This window comes from Hylobates moloch, unplaced genomic scaffold (genome assembly GCF_009828535.3).
Source record: "Hylobates moloch isolate HMO894 unplaced genomic scaffold, HMol_V3 SCAFFOLD_17, whole genome shotgun sequence".
In the NCBI taxonomy this organism is placed as follows: Eukaryota; Metazoa; Chordata; class Mammalia; order Primates; family Hylobatidae; genus Hylobates; species Hylobates moloch.
The window spans coordinates 48,964,902-48,981,897 of record NW_026652292.1 but is presented as its reverse complement, the minus strand read 5'-3'; the positions used below and the strand labels follow the sequence as shown (position 1 = coordinate 48,981,897).

At 43.8% G+C, this 16,996-nt stretch overlaps 1 protein-coding gene across 2 annotated transcripts in view; it reads right to left on the bottom strand.

Annotated features, from left to right (window-relative positions):
• BEND4 (BEN domain containing 4) overlaps positions 1–16,544 on the bottom strand; it is a 42,088-nt gene extending 25,544 nt beyond the window's left edge. For both annotated transcript variants that reach the window (XM_032135722.2, XM_032135723.2), the window contains exons 1-3: positions 16,389–16,544; positions 15,502–16,230; positions 6,992–7,558 (exon numbers count right to left, since the gene is read on the bottom strand). In XM_032135722.2, coding sequence (XP_031991613.1) covers positions 6,992–7,558; positions 15,502–15,997 — 1,063 coding nt within the window. In that variant the 5' untranslated portion in view covers positions 15,998–16,230; positions 16,389–16,544. The remainder of the gene's footprint in view (positions 1–6,991; positions 7,559–15,501; positions 16,231–16,388) is intronic.
• Positions 16,545–16,996: the final 452 nt, after the last annotated feature.

Genomic DNA, 16,996 nt, shown 5'->3' with positions numbered 1-16,996 from the left:
AAAAAAAAAAAAAAAAAAAAAAAGAAAATGTCAGCAGTGGACTAACATGATCACAACTGCAGAATCCAAGGTTAGTTCTCTAGTTTGTAGCCTCTGGAGTTGGTACAGTGGATCCTCATCATTCACGGATTTGGTATTTGCAAATTTGCTTTACTTACCAAAATGTATTTGTAACCCCCAAATCAGAACTTGTGGTGGTTTTGTAGTGATTCACAGACATATGCAGAGCACTGAAAACCTGACATGCACACATTCCCAGCTGAAGCTTAACAACGGGATGCTTTGCATTCTTGTTTCAGCTCTCATAACTGTAAACAAGTGTCCTCACCATGGTCTATTACTTAGTGCTACAGTTTTTCTATTTTTGTGACTTTTGTTGGTGATCTCACTGTTTCAAATGGCCCCAATTGTAGCACTGAAGTGCTGTCTACCGTTCCCAAGCACAAGAAAACTGTGATGTGCCTTATAGAGAAAACAAGCATGTTAGATACGCCTCATTCGGGCATGAGTTATAGTGCTGTTACTCAACCAGTGTTAATTATTAAATAAGGTCTCCTTAAATAAACATGCACATAAAACAAAGTTATATATTGATCATCTGATGAAACTGTTGTGAGCAGAGGCTCTTAGGAACCTAGCTCTGTATTTCCCCTAGCAGGAATGCTTTAATATTCTCAATGTGGTGCTCACAGTGACTTTATAGAACATAACAATGGTGAGGAATGAGAATCAGCTGCTTTGAGGGTGGCGAGGGGTAACAAACTAGATCTGGAGTCAGAGGCTTAGATTATAATCCTAAATTTCCAACTGACCTCACTGTCCAGGTCTCAACCTCCTTGTCTATAAAATAGGAATGATATTAATATTTGCTGTGGCTCCATAGAGTTATAAGGATAAAATGAGATAATAAAAAAATGCACTTTTTAGAAAGTAGAGGGTCCTACAAAAATATTAACAATACTCTTCAACTAAGGGTGTGGGAAAACTGGATTTCTACATGCAAAAGAATGAAATTAGATCCTTGCCTTAGAGCATACACAAAAATAAACTCAAAATGGATAAAAGACCCAAATACAAGACCAGAAACTATAAAAGTTCTGGAAGACAAAGAACACAGGGGGAATGCTCCTGGACACTGGCCTTGGAAATAATTTTTTAGGTATCATAAAAGCTCAGCCCACGAAAGGAAAAACAAATAACCCAATGTAACAAATCTGTACTGTTCTTTAGATTAAGGATATTGAGTAGATTTTAGCAACTCGTACAAGAACAGCCAACAAAATTTTCAGGCCACAAAAGCAAAAATTTTAAACATGGAAATGCATCACACCAAAAAGTTTCTGCATAGCAATCAACAAAATGAAACAGCAATCTATGCTCTGAAAAAAAAATTTTGCAAACCATGGGGTTAATATCTAAAATATATAAAGAACTCATACTCCTCCACAGTGGAAAAACAAATAACCCAATTACAAAATGGGCAAAAGACCTGAATAGATACTTCTCCAAAGAATACCAACACGTATATAAAAATGTACTCAACATCATTAATCATCAGGGAAATGCAAATCAAAACCACTATGAGACACCACTTGACACCAGTTAAGATGGCTGTTACCAAAAGGTCAAAAGATAACAAGTGTTGGTGAGTGTATGGGAAAAAGGAAACCCTTGTATCATTGGTGGGAATGTAGAATGGTACAGACATTATGGAAAACAGTATTGGAATTTTCCAGAAAACTAAAAATATGACCCAGCAAACATTCTCCTGGACATATACCCAAAGGAAATGAAATCAACATCTTGTAAAGATGTCTGCACTCCCACGTTCACTGCAGCGTTATTCCCAATAGCCAAGACATGGAAACAACCTAAGTGTCTGTCAACAGACAAGTGGATAAAGAAACTGTGGTATATTATTGGATACAGTATTATTCTGATCTAAAAAAGAACAAGATTTTGCCACTGCCACAACATGGGTGAGTCTGGAGGGCATTATGTTAAGCCAGACACAGAAAGAAAAATACTGTAAGATCTCACCTACATGTGGAACCTAAAATAAAGAAAAATTCAAATATACAGAGCTAGAGAACAAAATAGTAGCTACAAGGGGTGGGGAGTTGGAGTGGGGGGATATAGCTCAGAGGTTACGAAGTAGCACTATGTAGGACGAATAGGTCTAGAGATCCAACACAACATGAGGAATACACGTGACAAATTTGTACCGTACTTGAGATTAAGGCTATCGAGTAGATTTTAGCAGCTCTTACTACAAGAACAACAAAAAAATGGGTAACTATGTGAGATGATAGATACAGCTTCACTACAGTAACCTTTTAACTATATATCCTCTAACTTCATTTTGTATACTCAAACTTTACAAAACAAAGTTAATTTAAAATATCAACAATAAACAGATCCTCCCTATATTTGACACTTAGAAAATTTCAAGGTATTTTTAACATGTTATAATTATTTTACTTTGGACTTTTCTTAGCAAAAATTACTATATTTTATGATTCTAAGACCCAGAGTTTTTCACATTTAGTATCTATGGACTTTGTGTTCAAAGATAATTATAATGTACAATTATGATTTCTTCTTTCTTAGTGGAAAATAAAGATTGGTGTAGCTTACATACGCTGGCGCCTTAGATTAGATGAAATATGGTATTTTATATTTGCCCTCTTTTATGAGTTCTTCTTAGTGTTGACTAAGCTTCCTAAGTAAATGTGACTACTCTAAGCTGACACTCTCTCCAATGAGAAGTTCTATGCACCATTTTCCTTCTTTTAAAAACCTCTCATCCCTCCCTTCATATTCCTGATCCAAAAGTCTTCTGCTTTTGTGGTTTTCTTATAAAATTTCACTTTCTTTTCAAAAAATTTAACTTCTAAACAGACTTTCTAATTTTCTAGTGTGATGATCTAATACAAAAGAAAATGTGCTAATGCTATTTCATTCGGATAAAATTTGAATTCCCTACACCTGCAACTGACTCTGAAAAGTTAGAATTTTCCAGAAGCCCCTCCCTTGCAAGTAGCTGATCATCAAAAGACTGTGTTGGATATTTTACAAATAATACCATAACACTGCCCCTCTCAGAGCAGTGCCAGAAATAGTGCCTGCCCACAACTTCTTTTTTTTTTTGGTATGGTCTCTCACCTTTTCCCTTGAGAGGTGCCCAAGTGAAATCATTTTTTCTTGTAGACTGATAGGCTTGTTTATTTTTAACTCTCATTTCAAGAACTGCTCCCAGGTATAAAGGTTTTATTTCAGAAAAAAAAAAAAAAAACTCCTCAACAGCACTCCTCCGGAAAGGCAGAGAAATGACCGAGGAAGGCTGCCTGGGCTCTGACCTGCAGCAGCTGACCTATCTCCTTTTCAACCTTATTTTCTGTGCTAACTGCTGAGCGTTGCCTTCTCCTTTGTATTCATCCATCCTGCTTGGCTGTAAAAAAAGTGATTGCCACAACACACGTAGATTCTACTAGAAGAAAGCCCCAGGTCCTTCCCCAGAAATGTACTGGCCTCTAGAACGATGGGGTCCTGTTGAGACCACTGCTTAGGGAAAATCCATCCCAAATTATGTAGGAGGGTTACTGAATGACAAAACATTTTTATTCTATGCAAAACCAGTGTACCATGTACTGCACTTTTCTTCAAATGATAACAGATACCCCTCCACCCAAAATGCACAGTTAATCAGGTAAAAAGTGGATTCTTGGGTGTCACTCACAGGCTGGTTTATTGTTTAGGTAAAAGTGGGCATTAAGAGGTAAGGGCAAGAGGGCAGTAACTTCTCCCTTTGATCAAGTTTTCATCTCCAAGTGACACTTTAACCTGTTTTCCAATATTAAGGTGTCCCTAGGTCATGAACACTTGATAAGTAATCACAAATAAGCTAATATTTTCTTCATTGTATACTATTTTTACAATGCACAATTAATAAACTGGCTTTTCATCCATATTGTTGGATGTATTTCTTAACGTAATCACGGTTATCCATGTGAAATGGTTGCTGGTTCAAGTTTGGGGAGGGGACTGTCAACAGGGTTGAATGTTTACAGTAATAGGACTGATCATTAGCCTAATTTCAACCAGTGTCAATTCAATGTTTGATCATCAAGAAGGCTCAAGAAATGGCAGCATCTCCAGCTTTCTGGGAAGTACAAAAGACAATGGACAGTGGCAGGCCAACACTGAGTTGACCCCTACCACAGGCACCTGACTTGCTATGGGTTTGGTAAGTGAGAGGCGGACTGAACCCCAAGTTTGCTTAGGACACATCAAGGACATACAGCTTGCCAAATATTTAGGATCAGGAATTAGACAATAATACTTGGGACATTTGTGTCACCTGTCCTTGCACTCTGAAACTCTTTCCCAAGATGAGATCAAGGAATGCCACTAAGCATTTCAGAAGCTAGGAAGGCTCCTTTGGTTATGGTTCTGAGTGGCTGATGAAAGTGTCTGTAGCTGGATGACCTCTACGACACTATTTTCTGCCCCAGTTAAAGAGGGCAGTGGGGGTGACAACAGAAATACCCCTATGAGATAAACCCACAGTGAACTAAGCACGGGTTACATAGCTGTGAGACTTGTAAAATCCCACAGTGTGCTAGCTGCAACCATGTCTCGGACTTGGGGAAACCAGGAATGATCTGGTTCCATTACATTCTTCCGGGTTCTACCCAGTGTCTGTCTTGTAGTCGGTGCCTGCCTGGCGTGGGAAAACACTACTCGTCTGCATCTAACCCCAGGGCACCAATGCAAAAGGAGAAAATGGATTTGCTGCACCTCTTACTTCCTCCCCTCCACAGGACAATTGCACTTAATCTAATTCCAAAATGTTCTGAACCAAACCTCAGCTCTATTTGGAGAATTATTTTAAATGATAAACCTTCTTTTTGCTTCCTTTGTCTACTAATAAACAAGTGGGTAGCTTTCTTTAACATTTCCTTCTTTCTAAATCAGCTGCCAAATTGAGTGATACAAAGATACTGTATTAGGCAAAGAATATAGCTTATATTGGCCGGGTGCTGTGGCTCATGCCTGTAGTCCCAGCACTTTGTGGGGCCGAGGCGGGCGGATCACCTGAAGTCAGGAGTTCGAGACCAGCCTGGCCAATGTGGCGAAACGCTGTCTCTACTAAAAATACAAAAAAAAAAAAATTAGCCAGGCGTGGTGGTGTGTGCCTGTAGTCCTAGCTACTCAGGAGGCTGAGGCAGGAGAACCGCTTGAACTCAGGCAGCAGAAGCTGCAGTGAGCCAAGATTGTACCATTGCACGCCAGCCTGGGCAGCAGAGCGAGACTCCATCTCAATTAAAAGAAAAAAAAAGGATATAACTTATATTTATGCATATGTATCAGCATTAAAATTTTAAAATTTCCTATGTATGATTTATTTTGAACCCCAATATATTAGAATAGTAGTACATGTATGCAATTAGCCAAGAAATGTGTAGATTTGTGGGCACAAGCTTAAAAACTTTTTTTTTTTTGAGACCCAGTCTCCCTCTGTCACCCAGGCTGGAGTGCAGAGGCACAATCTCAGCTCACTGAACCTCCGCCTCCCGGGTTCACGCCATTCTCCTGCCTCAGCCTCCCGAGTAGCTGTGACTACACGCACCTGCCACCATGCCCGGCTAATTTTGTGTATTTTTTTAGTAGAGACAGGGTTTCACCGTGTTAGCCAGGATGGTCTCGATCTCCTGACCTTGTGATCTGCACGCACCCCCGGCCTCTCAAAGTGCTGGGATTACAGGCGTGAGCGACTGCGCCTGGCCTCAAGCTTAAACACTTTTTAGCAATGACCGCACAATTAAAAAGGTTTGAAGAGATTGTTCTTGTTAATGATCTTAATGTCTTCTGTAAGCCACAGACATACAGGAATGAATTCAAAGATAAAAGTAAAATCAGGGCTGGCGCAGTGGCTCATGCCTGTAATCCCAGCACTTTGGGAGGCCGAGGTGGGTGGATCACCTGAGGTCAGGAGTTCGAGACCAGTCTGGCCAACATGGTGACACCCCATCTCTACTAAAAAAATATATATATATATATAAACTTGCCAGGCGTGGTGGTGGGTGCCTGTAGTCCCAGCTACTCGGGAGGCTGAGGCACAAGAATTGCTTGAACCCAGGAGACAGAGGTTGCAGTGAACCGACAAGGCGCCACTGCACTCCAGACTCAGCGACAGAGTGAGACTCCATCTCAAAAAAAAAAAAGTAAAATCAGTACCTTATCAGTTTAAAAAAAAACAAAACAGAAAGACTTTTCAACCCAGAGAATGTCTTGCCAGAAAGATGATTTTACTACTATGAAAATCTAGTGTCTCTAAGAGGCAGGAAATGCCTCATGTTTAGTCAGGGCCAAGAAACAGTTTGGGGCCGGCTTAATTACTGGTCTATCTTTGACCTATTAGGACAGTGTATATGCTAAAGAGGTTATGCTTGCTGAAACTTAAAAGGAAAGGCAGGGAAAATTAATGAAACAGAAGAGACCATTTCATTTGTTCAGTACTACTTGAGTCCTGCCTCTCAAAGTTTCACTTTAATTTCTATCATTGACTAATAAAATGCATAGGATCAAAGTTTTTAAAAACTAAAAACCCATTTTAAAGGAAGAGGACCACTTTTTAAGAAAACAGGCTTATAGCACTTGACCTATTTCGACGTCAAAGCAGCACATCTAGAAATTATTTTTATATTGATAGAGACATCTTTTAATAGGACTATGGTGTTCAGGCCTATACACAAGAACGCAGTAGCTGGAAGTAAATAGGCTAGTGGCTCCTCCTAAAATTTCCGTTTGGCACTGGATGGGCTAAGAAGCCCTTGAGCATGTCTGTTTTTTCTAACTTTTCTACATCACTGGCCAAAAAACAAAAAAAGCCCACACATACATACATGAGTACAGAAATACAGACAGACAGATGAGAAGTGAAAGAAAGAAGGGCTGCAGTTGTCTTGTAAGGAATATGGCAGGATACCTGGGATGCTCTCTAACTTCCTTCTGAGCTCTTCATTTTCTTGTTGCAGTGAAATAACCTCCTGCTCCAGCTCTTGGCATCGAGGACAATAGCCTTCCTCTTCCTCCTCCTCCTCCTCTTCTGGCAGTGTAGATGAAGATGGGTGGCCATGGGATTCGGACGTTGCTGGGGAAGTCCAGCCACCTAATGTATGCACAGGAGAGGTTGACAGAGGATCCACGTCTGCCAGGTGGCCATATTCACTGGCTGACGAGGGGTTTGGAGTCGGAAAGCTCCCAGAGAGCAGGTAATTTTGTAGAGAGTCGGTGAAAACCCTCAAAAAGGCAGAAGTTTGTTGTTTCCTTTGCATATATTGCATCTCTATGTCTACATTGTCTGAGGTCTGACTGTGGACCCCTTTCCCAATGTGACAGTGCTCCTGTCTTTCGTTGTAACTTGAGCCTTCCTGCTTTACGCAAGAAATCATGGACTGAGAATGGTTGGAGTCCAGGAGTTTTCCTCCACAATTTAAGAGGCTAAGAACTCGACTGCACTGCTGGGCAAAGGCATCCAAGATCATTCGACTCTCTGAAACAAATGAAAAGACACATCAGTGACCAACAGCCAACGGCAAAAGATAAAGTCCTCAATTTTCAGCTTAACATTCAAACATGTTAAAAATATGTATTTCTACTCTCTGTCATAAACCAAGATGACACAGTAAATCCACTGTGAATAGAACGCATAGCTTCCTGTTGTTCTGCGACTGCGGGATGCTTGATGAGTCACACCCAGTCTCTTGCTCTAGGAAATGGCTGGACTGTGACTTTGGGCACTATATAGAGATTTCCCTCTCTGTGGCATTAACTGGCTGCACAGGTCTGAACTCACACCTTTGGTTTCATTAATATCCTTACTCTAACGAATCGAGCCAGCCACTGCAGACTCAATTCCTCATTGATAGGAGGGCTTAAAGCAATCATTACTTCTATTTCTGGAGTGCCCTCATGCCCTTGCTATTAATCAGCCGATACAATCCCTGCCGAGAGTACATAGCTCCCAGATGCAAACTGGAGAAGAAAGATAAGTCTTTTTGAAGAGCTCACTAGAAATCTAAGGTAAAACAAAAGAGTAGGCCTATGGGCACAGGATGAGTACAAAACTGTATGTGTCTTCTAATATCGGTGTTCACTATTCCTTCTTTTCATTTATTTGCTAACTTGGATTTCTCGTCAAGGCCAATGTTTAGGCTGACCTGTATCATTTGAAAATCAGTAGTATCACTTCTTAGAACCTCTTCCAGTAGATTGCCAAATATCCTAAAATGGCACGAGGCATGGGTGCGTCTTAGCCCATGTACATGAATTCTAAAGCATACTGTCAACCATTGAAAGCAAAAAGTAAACAAAAGCAATCAACTCACTGCAAAAAGAAAATGTAGTTTAATGATATCGAAGGGTCTTGAAAATTTACCCTAAATATAAATGTCACAAGGTAGATTCACTTCTTTCCTGATTGCCACCTAGAATGGGCTATTATAAATAGAGAGAGGGGCACTTTTCAGAGCTAACACAGAAGCATGAGGATGTCTCTTATTTCCTCTCCCCTTTCCCAGAATAATGGCAACAAACAAAATATTCGAGATTTTAGACGCCTATAACTATTGTTTAAGATAAAAATGCAACTAGCACTAGCTCTCTCTGAAAATGTTGACTAGCTGCATTTTTTTCTGGAGGAAAAAAAACTTCCAGAATAAAAAATGGTGAGACGTTCAAGGGCTGCTATGGGAATAATAAGCTAGAACAGCTTCAATAAGAAATCCCCTAGAACACACCCAGGATGTAAGACCAAGGAAACCACACTTCAGGAGAACTCCATGCAGTGCTCAACATTCCACTGTGTTCTTTGTTCTTATTATTCTTTCATGAAATAACTAATTGGTCAAAGGAGAGGGGTCCAAGTGCTCTTTTCCAACTTTTTAATAAGAATACATACGTAAAGCAGCCGGGTGCAGTGGCTCACACCTGTAATCTCAGCACTTTGGGAGGCCAAGGTGGGCAGATCACAAGGTGGGACATCAAGACCATCCTGGCCAACACGGTGAAACCCCGTCTCTACTAAAAATACAAAAATTAGCTGGGCGTGGTGGCGCGCACCTGTAGTCCGAGCTACTCGGGGGGCTGAGGCAGGAGAATCGCTTGAACCCAGAAGGCGGAGGTTGCAGTGAGCCGAGACGGTGCCGCTGCACTCCAGCCTGGGAACAGAACGAGACTCCATCTCGAAAAAAAACAAAGAATATATATGTAAAGCTCGTATAAGCACAGTGTTTGGCACATAGGAAGCAACCCTTACATCTCCCCAATCCTGAATCCCGCTCAAAAACTGCAAGTCAGAACAGAGGCCAGATCTCTTCTACTCAGCAGAGGATCATAAACTACACTGGAGAGTGAGAGGCCGGCACAACGCCTTGAGAAACAGTTACTGAACACATAGCAGGTACCCCTGTACATACACAGAGCATCTTAGTCTATAGCATTTTCAGATTTACTTGACTGAGGTAGGGGTAGCAAGTCCACCCTAGGCTGGTTGAGAGTCCATAGAACTATTTTCTTCTTAAGATAGTACTTTCTCTTAGGAGCAGTATTACCCTCAGACCTTGGCAGCAGGACTGCCACCTGACCCTCCTTCTCCAGCCAATCCTGTCCCCATGGCCAAGTACCCCAAGATCCAGGAATTCCCCACTCAAACTGCTTTAAGGATCTATGCTGCCATCTTCTCTGAACCATCAATCCAAAGACAGAGACCATGGTGTCACATCCTGGAAGTGTGGACTGGGACCTCCATATATGTGTATGTGAGGTCCCTCCTAGTGGAAGATAAAGCTGGGAGTAAAGAGAGAAAGACATGGGTTGGCTGTAAATTCCAAACCTGGTTACTATGAAGGTGTATTTGTCAAGGTAGGTGGACAGAACATTTTTTGTTAAACAATTTGTTAGCTTGATTTATACTTTGTAATTATCTGATATATGCTCTGTGAGGCACCATTTGTACCCTTATCTGGAGTCTCACAAAAATATTTGGATGCCATTTATTTACAATGGCCAAAACCAAATAATAAGAAAACCAACAGTTGAACTATGCAAGTAAGAGGTTTAAGATGTTACACTCATTTTTTTTACTTCCTGGTTTCTGTTTTTTATTAGTAAAATCAAAGGATGATATTGATTGGGAATTTTCAATTCTAGCACAACAGCAGTTTTCATTCATCTTAATCCTATAATCCCATTCTGGACCTGAAGTTGTATTTACTGTTTGCATTTTAATCAGCATAGTCCCAATTGATTTACAGCCTATACACCTTTAAAATAACCTTGATGAAAAAGACAATATATGAAAGTCTAAAACAGAATTGGCTAGTAAGAACTGCTTGAATGTATTTGTTCAGTGTCCTACAACACACTCAGTAGTTTTAATCATATTGATAAATCACATTAGAGCATAGATTTTAAGGGAAAAAAATCTGACTTAGGGACAAGCATGATTTGTTTTCTTAATTGAAGGATAAACTTGTAACATGCTGAGAAAAAATCATTATGTAATATACTACATTATGAAGATAATCTATTAAAGTGCACTCAGAATGAGAGAATAGTTACAGTCATAAAGTAGTTCTTGCCTGCAGTTTTTTAAATGCTTCATTCTGAATTTGCTTTCAGAAATGATATGTACAAAAATGGCTATTGTCGGCCGGGCGCGGTGGCTCACGCTTGTAATCCCAGCACTTTGGGTGGCCGAGGCGGGTGGATCACGAGGTCAGGAGATCGAGACCACGGTGAAACCCTGTCTCTACTAAAAATACAAAAAAAATTAGCCGGGCGTGGTGGCGGGCGCCTGTAGTCCCAGCTACTTGGAGAGGCTGAGGCAGGAGAATAGCGTGAACCCGGGAGGCGGAGCTTGCAGTGAGCCGAGATTGCGCCACTGCACTCCAGCCTGGGTGACAGAGCGAGACTCCGTCTCAAAAAAAAAAAAAAAAAATGGCTATTGTCACCCTTAAAGTAAAATTTTTTCTCTCTTCAATACCTTGAATTATTTGAATATTATTTTAACATTGATACATGGAAGAGTGTGCTGAAAAATTATTACCATTACATTTGGTGGAAAACAGCAAATCTTTCCACTTAGTACACATTGCATTAAGTTTAGCCTTCTAGACAGAATATAATTACAAATCCAAGTACTGTGTGATGCCCATTATCACTAAGAAATGAAGAAAAGTTGTTTTCATACGAACACAATTGAATGGCTACTGATCTATGATTCTTAATTCAGCAAACTGTGAACATGTATTATGATTTTTTTAACTTTTTTTTTTTTTTTTTGTTAAGTCATAGAATGCTCCACTCAAGTGATGGCAGGGAAAGAGAAAGTCAACAGTTTACAGAAGGGCTACTTTATCCCTAACTTCCCTAAAATTAAACACCATAAAATGTTTACAAATCACAATCACAAAGCCCTCTAAAATGCCCACTTCTCTCTAATTTATTTTGCTTTATTGTGCAGCCTACTGGGAGATAACATCATGCTGCAAATTGTGCCTTGTCCGGTTCCAAAAACTGAACCCATGATTTTTTTTTAATTAAAAAATTCATTTCGGGAAATTCGTCTGAATTTAAGAGGTTTAATCCATCCTATATCTGATAAGTGAATAAGAAGAGGGATGGGAAGCAGGCAATCAAATAGTCTCCCTACTTTACCGCCCTTCTTTGTAAGTAAAGCCTTCAATGGAATTTGCCCATCACAGCAGATCCCCAAGAGAATTCTGTTTCTATGAAGGAGATCACAGTAGTCAAGATTAGTGGTAACCTTTTGATTTTAGCCCAGCGAAGGGTGAAATATATTAATATTAAAAATGCAGAAGCAGAAATTTTTTTTAGTGACCTACTATCATGCATTCATATATTATATCTACCCAAGGATTTCTAACTAATTCAAAATAGATGATTTCCTTAAAACATTAATTTAACTTATTTTTAAGAGAGGACTTCATGGCATAGAAAATAGAAGTTAGAAAATGAAAGCATCTTTGGAAGCACCATCCCTGTGTTAAATCAATGAACTATGTCTTTTTTTAAAAATGCCATCCAATTTTTTTTATAATGGCAAACATCAACACAGCAAAACAGGATGTAATTTTTCTAAATAAATAAATCAATGATGTGTCAAAAATTAACAGATGAGTTAATATACTCGGTGCTATCAAAACCAGATGGTGCTTCCTAATATTCATCCTGCTCAGTCAATCCCTGAATATTTTCTGGACCATCGGTATATAAAATAGGATGCTGCTATTTGTGATGGCAAACAAAAGCAATCATGCCTGCCAAGCACATACTATAACAGGCAGCATTTCAGCTCTGCTAGACAGAAAGTAATTAGAATGCTTTTAATGTCCAAAAGAATGATGCTGATAGGCTGCCACAGATGTGTAGATTTATGAATATTTATATGGTGGTTTATAGCTGACACTTTTATCAGTTGAAGAAGATAAAATATCTGCCTGACTCAAAAGCTTGACAGTCAGGTTAATAAAATCTCATTAAAGAGAATGACCTATGCAATTATATAGGATTTATTGTAATTCATTTTTGATTGTACTCTGCTTAAAGATGCAATTTCCCATTTCCTGATGCCAAATTTAGGCTGCATATCAAGATCTACGTGGGTTTTAACTCTAAGCCTCCCACAGAGGAAAAATATGCTTTTAAAACCATGGTGTATTACCCCTTTTAAGGAAAATTATACTCTTCATGAGATTTTATAAGAATGCTGAAAAAATCTATTTTTAATCACATATTTCTCTTCTTAGTTATGGCCCTTAATGGCAAATAAGATTCACATCAACCCTTTCATCTTTTCACTGAATTTACTCTGGACACTCAGTTATGTCTCTTCTTCTGTCCTTGACTCATTTCATAACATGAATGTTTTGACTATTTTCAGTTTACTAGGTAGCCTGAGACACTGCAATTACACTTTTGCGAGGGTGCAACAGGCAAAGTGCCACTCCCACCCCCCACCCCACCCAGTATGCTTAAATGGTCATGGGTCTGTGCACACATGCTCATTGGTTCAAAGTGGAACAACTAGTTTCTCAAAGAACCAATCAGCTCTTCAGGTGGCTGTTCCTCTGATGGCCACTCATATCACTGTGCCTGTTAAGAGATGGCTTTGTCCATCAGTGATTAATATTATGACCACAATTCATGATGTCTAGTTCTACGGCTTTTCCCCCCCCAGACTATTTTCCTCACTGCATGGAGGAAGCCTACCATCCAATTCCCATCTTTCCAACAAGCACGAGGGATCCAGCCCTTGGTGCTATCAAGCTTACCCCTTTCTATGACCTCCCTTAAAAACAACAAAAGCAGCCGTGAGAATAAAAGGAAATATAGAGAAATTCGAAGGGCATCAAAAAAGCCCCTCTTCACTCCTTTAGATTTAGTGATGTTATAATTTCCATCTGGGAACAGAGACAAAATAAACTAAACAGGACATTAGAAGGAACACTGAAAGAGAACATTTAGAACAAGGTGAGAAAAGGAAGGAAAAAAAAAAACTCCACATGAATGAAGGACAGCAAGGAAACTGCCAGGGTAGAAGTGACCAAAGAAAGAACAGCAAGTGACTGGTGCAGAAAAAAAGAAGCAATACAGGAAAAATATAGCCGGCTAAAACTATGGATGAAAATGGAAATGAGACGGGGGTAAATTTATAGTGTATAACAGGAAGTAAAATATGGAAAGACTGTCAGCAAAGGCTGGAAGGAGAAAGCAAGAGGAGATCAAAGAGGCAGATAAAGAGGGGAAAACCTCAATGCAAATGATGGAACTGAGGCTACGCAAAAGAGTAAAAGCAAAACACAGAAAATGGGAAAACGATCCAAATTGCTGGCAAACAACATAAAAATACAGGATGATAAAGCAGAGCCTAGAAATAAACATATGCCTGAACAAGAAGTAGTTTAGGAGAAAATAAGATCCCAAGCCGGAAAGAAAGAAAACGAACCTCCTTAAGAAGGGGGGAAAAAAGAAAAAAAGTAAGGAGGAAAATCAAATGAGCCAACTGCCTAACAAAGAATATAAAAACACAATGGAGTATTGGGGCAAGAGCAACTGAAAAAAAATATACCCCACAAACAATAAGGAAGTCCACCTAAGAACCCCACTGAAAGCAATCAAACATCTTCAAATCAGTGAGAGATGCGACAGATCAAGTCTTCACTATAACCTGTAATTAGGTTTTCTTTTCCAAAACCAATCCTTCATGTGTCAAAATATTGACAAACAAAAGAATTATTAGAGGAGGCATCTATAACTCACTTAGACACAACACTCTTCTATTTTCCACAGGGGAAAAAAAAAGTGTCTCAGATTCACTGACATGCAGGATTTGGGGGGCTTCAAAGTGCCATAAAAGGCCTTGGCAGGAACTTTTAGCTCTGAGTGGATAAACGTGGCTGCACCCACTGGGAGCTGGTGGAGAGGTCCCTTGGGCGCAGGCCTCAGGCTGTGGCCTCGCAACCAGCCCATCTCGCTCCCTGCAGGCAGGCAGTGGGCTGCTTTGCCCCGGCAGCGCCCGCAGACTCGGGATAAAGGACAGGAGTGGCGGACCCCAGGGTGGGTGCTTCCCACGAGGCGTTTCTGCAGGGCTCGGGCCAAGATGCTCGGGAGGGGCAGGACCCCGCGGCGCGGCAATGTCCCACGGACGGGGACGAGGGGGTGGCGGGGACGACGACCTGGGCGGTGGGAGCAGAGTGCCTGCGGCTCCCGGGGCAGGGAGAAGGGGTGGGATGGTTCCCCGCGCCCGAAATCGACGGCGTGGCGGACGCGGAGGAGCCCCGAGTCTCACAACCACGGGGTGGGAGGGGAAAGAGACAGAAAAGGACAGAGCGAGACAGAGCGCGCCCGAGAAACACAGGCGCACAGAAAAAGAAGGAAAAACGCAGCTGAGAGCCAGCCAGCATGGACTGCGACAGCGTGAGTGCATCACAGAGGTGGCGAAGAAAGCACCAGAAGGCAAAGGAGAAGTGAAGAGGACAAACAAATGGAGGAAGAAGAGCAAAGGGAAAAAGCAAACGGAAAAAGTGAAGCAGTACGAGGGCGTCCCAGCGGGGCGGCCCGAGAAGCTCCAGCTTCTCCCCGAGCGGCCGCGGCTATCCCCCTGGGGCGTCTGGCCCCACTCCGGCCCACGCCCCAGCGATCCCGGCCGCCGACCGCCACAGCCGTGCTTCCCGGCGCGAGATCCAAGCCGCGGAGCCACCTGTTAGGCGCGCGCCGTCGGAAGCCCATGCTTAGCGGCGCTGAAGAATCCTCTCGAAGTTTCCGGGCGCGCAGGGAGGACCCAGGGCGCGCCCGACGTCCCCACTCGGCCCAGCACCGGAGAGTGTCGGCGGCCCCCCGCCTCTCCTTCCCGGGTCCCCTCCCGCTGCCCCCGGCCTTGGCGGGAAGGAAAGTTGTGCCGAGAGTTGGTACCTGCGCTGAGCTCCAGGCTGGCGCTGTCGCTACCCGTGCCGCCGGTGCCGGCGGCCGCCGCCGCGCCTGGGCCATACCTGACGACGGCGGCGAACGAGGACGACGAGGAGGCGGCGGGGGACGCGGGCGGCGGCTGCGCCGGAGTCCTCAGGTGGCCCTGGGATGTAGCGGGCGTGCAGGACGGCGACGACGACGAAGCGGCGGCGGCGGCCCGGCCGGGCCCAGGGGGGTAGGAGCTCTGCGCCTGGAACTGCTGCGGCGGCGGCTCGCTGCTGCTGATGGAGACGGCGGCGTGCGGCGCGAAGGGCGGCGGGGGCGGCGGGGGCGGCGGGGGCGCCCGCACGTGCGGCAGCTCCACCAGGGTGGGTCGCTCGTAGCGCTTGGCCAGCGCCGGTCTCTTGCTGGGGAACGTCTTGAGGACGCTGTAGGGGCTGCGCTGCTTGTAGATTTTGGGAACGCTGGGCCCCTCCTCTGCCGGCTGCATCTCTTCCTCCATCCGGCGCCTCGGGGCCGGTCCCCCGGAGCACGTCCCCTCCCCGCCGGGCGCCGGGCTCCGAGGGTGCCTCCGCCGCCTGCCCGCCGGCTCTGCCCTGGTGCGCGCGTGTGGGAGGGTGTGTGTCTGTGCCGTGGCCGCCGCCGCCGCCGCCTGTCGCTGAGGCTGGCATCGCCGAGCCCCCGCGCGGGGGGCTGCCGCCCGAGCTGCTGATTGACAGGCCGCCTCGCCAATGCCTGGAGGGAGAAAGGAGGTAAAGAGCAAGTGTTTAGGGTAATATCTGCTAATGATAATGGGGGCGGGGCGGGGCCTGGCGCCGCAGCCGCCCGCGGGGTCTGCCCGCCGGCTCCGCGCCTCCGACGGGGAGGGGGGGGGGAAGGGGGAAAGCGAGGACCTGGAGGGCGCCCGGGAACTGGTGAAGAAGGTGGGGATCCGGGATCTGGCTACGGCGAGACTTTAGAGACCCAGCTGTGGACTCGAGGCTTCTGTGGCTGCGGGCGGGGTCCGGCTTCCGAAACGAGCTCCTGGCGCCCCCTGCATGACCCCAAACTCTCAGGGTTGCACAGAGGAGGGGCTAGTCGTTGGGGCGGGGTCGTCAGAGTACGAGTGTATTGCCGCAAGTTCTACCAATCGGGAATTGCTCTCCGATCCTTCTGAAAAGAACCTCTTAAAGATCTTGGCCCAGGTGGTCGCGCGGTGTTTACGGGGCTCTGGGGTCCTGCCTTCCCCGAGCCTCGCGGCCTCTGAGCTCATGCGGAACATAAAAGCGCGCAGGGCGTAGAACTTTTTCACGTTTTCATTTGTTTCCCGTAGGGGCCCTGAGAACGTGCATGACACCATCATTTCCCCCCCATTATAAAGATGAGAAAACCGAGGCTCTGAGAGGTTGAAAGGAATTGCCCAAAGTCAGACACTCGGGAGTGTGTGGCTGTGTTGCACTGATGCATCCGGGTTATTTGAATTCAACTCCTCACTTCTCATGGCCAGTAGACTCTGTCCAAT